This window comes from Cyprinodon variegatus, unplaced genomic scaffold, assembly GCF_000732505.1.
Source record: "Cyprinodon variegatus isolate N-32 unplaced genomic scaffold, C_variegatus-1.0 Scaffold8, whole genome shotgun sequence".
In the NCBI taxonomy this organism is placed as follows: domain Eukaryota; kingdom Metazoa; phylum Chordata; class Actinopteri; order Cyprinodontiformes; family Cyprinodontidae; genus Cyprinodon; species Cyprinodon variegatus.
Window position 1 is genome coordinate 867,729 of NW_015150461.1, and position 4,921 is coordinate 872,649.

A 4,921-nucleotide genomic window follows, 5' to 3' on the forward strand; every position below is an offset into this window, starting at 1 on the left:
ATAGATAGATAGATAGATAGATAGATAGATAGATATCCCATACCACACCACCTTCCACACACACACCGCATGTTTCCTGTCTCCAGTAGGAGGAGGGAAGGGGCGTGGTCAGCAGTGCTTATTACAGCAGTGCGTAAAAGCGCAGCCTCTCCACAGTTGGGACAGCAGAGCAGCTCTGGACGTCTAAGCTCTCTAGGCGGAATAAATCTAAAAATAAAAAATAAAAAAAAGAGAAAGGAAAGACAAGACATCCAGACGGGAAAAAAGTTGGAGAAGAGAGGATATTTACTGGAATACAACCTGTTGCTGCTTTACTTTATATCTAAGCTGGCTGCTGTTTTTAAAAGATTGGACACCATGAGGATTTTCCCCGTTGCGCTGCTGCTTGTTCACAGTCTGGGTAAGTGTTCAGACAGCTCCTATGGAGGGTTTTTATTTATTTTATTTGCTTTGTCCAAATGGAACAGGTTTAGCATCTATTTTTCTTTTGCTCTCATATTTTACATGAGTTGACAGTTTTTAATCAAATCCCTGAATCAAATCTTAATATTTTAACGTGAAATTAAAACTTAAATTGTTTTCCACGTATGTATCAGACTGTTCTGGAGCTAATGGGGTCATCTTTCTATTTTAGAGCAAGCTTTATGTAACAAGATACATTTATTTTTAACCCATATTCTTACCATGTCATTAGCTAAGAGTATATCTATGCAATTTGGGGGTGTGAATGTTTGGGTCTTACATAAAACTACATTTAAATCCCAAACTACATAAATATTAACCATCTGCTGTAGTCTCTGGATCAAAGCCCAATAAGTCAATTTACTCATTACCAAACATGGAACAGTAGTGTTTTTTTTAAATATAAAATCCTCCCCTGCTACTCCCACCTGAGGCTTCCCTGAGTGCGACATGTCTAAACTTGCCCAGCGAGTTCCCTCTAGGTAGAGTTTCAGTTCATGGAATTTTTCCCTTGAAGGCCTCATCTTCTGTTTTATACTTTTTTTGTTAATTTCTTTTCATTAAATCCCAGTATTTTTCCCCTTCTCTTTCAAGTTATGTCCAGACTGGCCAGTGGGGCTGCCGTGGACAGGTACGAAGGCGAGAGGCAGCGGCACACGTCTGTCTTCAACCTTATGGAAACCACCAGGGACAACAGAGTGGAGGAGGAGCGGCACACAGGTGCCACAACAGTACAGCACGGCCAGGAAGGCCAGGAAGACGAGTATGATGACGAATACTACTACGATGATGAGGCCGAGGAGGAAATGTCTGGAGACTATGACATGGATCTGCCACGAGGTAAGGCAGCAACCTGAGTTATATTAGCAAAACCTGTAGTATATCTTCTTATTCTTTTGTTTTTAATCACAAAAGTTACCGACATTTGAGTGGACCAAAGAAATCAGCCCTTATCATGAAAGCAGCTCAACAAACAGTGTAGACAATCTCTCAACTTCCATTAGTATAGCCATATTTGCTCTGTTACGGTGGAAGTCTTCTTAGAGTACCCTCCCTAATCACTGTAAAGTCCTCAGGCACTACTGAGAGATCAATACCCTGAGAACTTTCTCAGTACACCTGCGTCTAGTCCCAAACAGCCGTATAGAAATGTATTTTGTGTGGACTTGCTTGTTTGAAGTGAGGTAAACGCCTCAGATTTAGTCCGTATGAGAGGAGTAAATTGGCAGTCAAGAAAAGTATTGGCGCTTTGCTTAATTTGAGAAGGGAATATCAGTGTGAAAAGCTCAAGTCTTACCGTCAAAAGTCTTAGTCTAGAAGAATAAGAGCTGGATAATCTTCAAAAAACTGGACTTTACTCATTGTTTCTTTTTTCTTTTTTGGTTTAGTCGCGATGTCAAGTAAACCCAAAGACCCTTCATCTTTACTGGAGACCGAAAACAAAGAAACAACACAAAGAAAGGGAAAGGGGAGAAAGAAGGGGAAAGGCAAAGGAAAGAAGAGGAATCCCTGCCTGAAAAAGTACAAGGACTTCTGCATTCACGGCACCTGCCAGTACCTCAGGGAACTCCGTGCCCCGTCCTGTATGTAAGTACCAAACGTCTGCCATTACTTGGATATCGTCTACAGAAATAACATTGAACAATGTCATCTGATCGATGCTTTGGTTTGTTTGTAGCTGCGAACCAGATTACTCTGGTGAGAGGTGCCAGCTTTTTACGCTGCCTTCGCATACCCCAGAGGGCTACAGCAGAACCACGGCCTTGGCGGTGATTGCTGTGGTGCTTTCGTCCGTCTGCCTCACCATCATTGGCTTGCTATTAATGCTGAGGTAAGTAAAATAACCTACATCGTATGCCTTCAAGAAGAATCAAGAAGTGAAATATTTGAACTAATCCCCCCCCTTTTTTTTTTTAGATTTCACAAGCGTGGAGCGTATGATGTAGAGAGTGAGGAAAAGGTCAAGTTAGGTCTTGCGTCCAGCAACTGAAAACACAAATGGAGGTAAGTGGTGAGAATTGAACTTAGAATTATACTTTAACTACCAGCCTCTTTACGCTTCATTAACCCAATGAATTTCTTTTGCCATTTCAGTCATGAATGCAAAAATTCTACCTCAACTGGAAAAAAAAAAACAGAAGTGTACTGCGACAGGAGTTCCAGGAAGAAGGATGAACGTACGTGGAGATGAGAAACGCGCTCAGAGGGACGTTCAGTTTCAGATCGACTGCGGCCGACTCGATCGGCGTCCCCGCAGTCGTCCAGGAGAGTAGAAGGCTTCCACTGGGAAGCAAATTACTTAACGGCCAATAAGGATGGAATCGGCAGGAAGTAAAGAAAAAGGAGGGATGATGTTTAGACTCTGCTCTGCTTCTTGACTGTGTGAAAAGAAAAACCTTTTCGAGTGGAGCTGAAAAAATGTTAAAACAGCAAGTATAGCTAAATCTGGACTCTATTTCTCTCATGAGAGAAGATTTTGTATTTTCCTGCAAATCTCTTTTTCTGTACAGTAAACGTTATATTTATAAGTTTAATTTATTTATTTAAATGTATTTATAGGGATTGTATTCCCTCTAGTAGTTTTTAAAATTCTAATGTTACAATTCTTTTTATATTTGCTATTGAACAATATTTATAAAAACAACAGAAAAAGAAAATCGCAAGAGCTCTTTGATTGAATCAGATTTTTATTTTTTTTCTTCTCCATTTATTCAGCTTTATTTAAGATAAACCCATAAATAAGTGATCCAAAGAAGTACAGGTAACAAACACCAAATAAATGTTTATTTTTTAATTTAAAAAGAAAATTCTGTTTATTTTGTTATGGTGTGAACGGCATTCTGGAAGCTTCCATCTCATACCAGGTGGGCTGGATTATTAGGCAGGGAAACCAATAGATCTAGAAGGGTTTTGGGCCTTTGATGAATGGCACATAAGAGTTAAAGATTAGGGGGTGCACCTTTCCCTCACCCGTCTTTATCCTGCAGGCTCAGGAATCATAAGGCCAGAAAATAAATCTTTGGTTTCTTAAAAACAGGTCAGTAAAGGTTTTTTATTTTTTTTAAGACCTCTGCACCAACTTTTTGAATGGGCTAGCTTCTTTTCTTTTAAAACAATGAGAACAGAGTCCAGTATGAAAAAAAGTTTAGATGTTGTTTTTTGTCTTATTGGAGGAGAAAGTGTCAAGCTGTCAAAGAGAAAATGTGAATTAAAGTGTTCGACCCTTTCAAATCATGATCCACAAATTTTGAAGTGATTTGTGATTGATTTGTTCACTGCAAAATAAAAGGATATTACTATTATCGAGAGCTTCTGCTTCATTATGTTTCATTATGTTGGTCTGGATTTTCAATTCAGGACGTGACAATCCTGGGTGTTTAAATAGAACAGTATTTGGAATAATTTGGCGTCTTTAAGACATTTGACCTTTTACATTAAGCACTTCTTTAGTTCTGATCATTAAAAAGGCTTATAAACTAGAAACATTGGTGTTTAGTCATCATTTTTAGCTGCTCTCACCTGACAAAAAGGACCCAGATGTTTCACGCACTTCCATTAATCTCTTTAGCAGGGCCAACTTTATTTTCTCTCTGTCTTCAACTTCCTGACTTGGTCCACTTATTAATGGCTCTACACAGATACCATCAGTTTCCTCTTTTCTGGTGTAATTATAGTAAACATAATATTTTGATTTCCTCTCCCTGTGACGTATTTGCAACCTTTATTAGCCACGGCACCTGTATCCTGACCTCCTATGTCCTGCTGCATTTAAAAGGCAAATATTTTTAGTTTATATATGAAGTCATAAAGCTAGTTTTGGTAATCTGAGGATGGCTATATAATTGTAAAATTAAATATATTCTATAATGTTTGCTTTCCTTGCTTAAAACTGCTTCGTCAAACGTGTTGATTGCATCATAAGTTTCAGTAAGAGATCAATCTTGGTCATTATAATAGAATGTTTCTTTCTTTTAATAGGGAGGCTCTTTAAAGCAGACTTTTTATCTCTGGTTCCAAAGTCTGCTGATCATACCTCAGCGTGACACTGTAGACCAATCAGAATCCTATCCACCATATCCAGATTTAAATATAGACTCATTTACACAGCAGTTAAAAAAAAGTGAAATCAGATTTTTAATTGGAAATGATGGCGGTTTGCTAACGTGATAGAACTGAAAAGCTGTTTAAAAATGCCTTTAAATGAATGTTATCTTCCTCTCTTCTCCCTCTGCCTTTGTTGTTCTTTTCTGGTCTTAATTTAATGTTTCAGCTGATTAAACACATTCTAATATCAGCACTAAGCAATGGAAATACAAATTCATTCATTATATTCAAACTCCCTATAATGTTGGTTATGTATATCTTACAATGGGGAAGATCTGTAAGCCAGTGTTGTAGTACTCGAGATCGGTCTTGGTCTCTAGACCGGTCTCAAGACCAGTTTTTGATGGTCTCGGTC

The 4,921-nt window shown here is 38.5% G+C and overlaps 1 protein-coding gene across 1 annotated transcript; it reads left to right on the forward strand.

Moving 5' to 3' along the window:
- The first annotated feature begins 171 nt into the window (after positions 1-171).
- Positions 172-3,595, forward strand: LOC107086019 (proheparin-binding EGF-like growth factor). The gene is made up of 6 exons (XM_015376742.1): positions 172-400; positions 1,057-1,302; positions 1,851-2,049; positions 2,141-2,293; positions 2,380-2,466; positions 2,557-3,595. Exons 1-5 carry the CDS (start codon positions 358-360, stop codon positions 2,450-2,452), a joined length of 714 nt encoding a protein of 237 aa, XP_015232228.1. The 5' UTR covers positions 172-357; the 3' UTR covers positions 2,453-2,466; positions 2,557-3,595.
- Positions 3,596-4,921: the final 1,326 nt, after the last annotated feature.

Bases quoted from the DNA above. Each gene is read 5' to 3' on its own strand.
- LOC107086019 (XM_015376742.1), top strand. From the start codon at position 358: ATGAGGATTTTCCCCGTTGCGCTGCTGCTTGTTCACAGTCTGG. The intron at 401-1,056 runs GTAAGTGTTCAG...TTCTCTTTCAAG, and splicing joins GCTGCTTGTTCACAGTCTGG to TTATGTCCAGACTGGCCAGT. The intron at 2,050-2,140 runs GTAAGTACCAAA...GTTTGTTTGTAG, and splicing joins CTCCGTGCCCCGTCCTGTAT to CTGCGAACCAGATTACTCTG.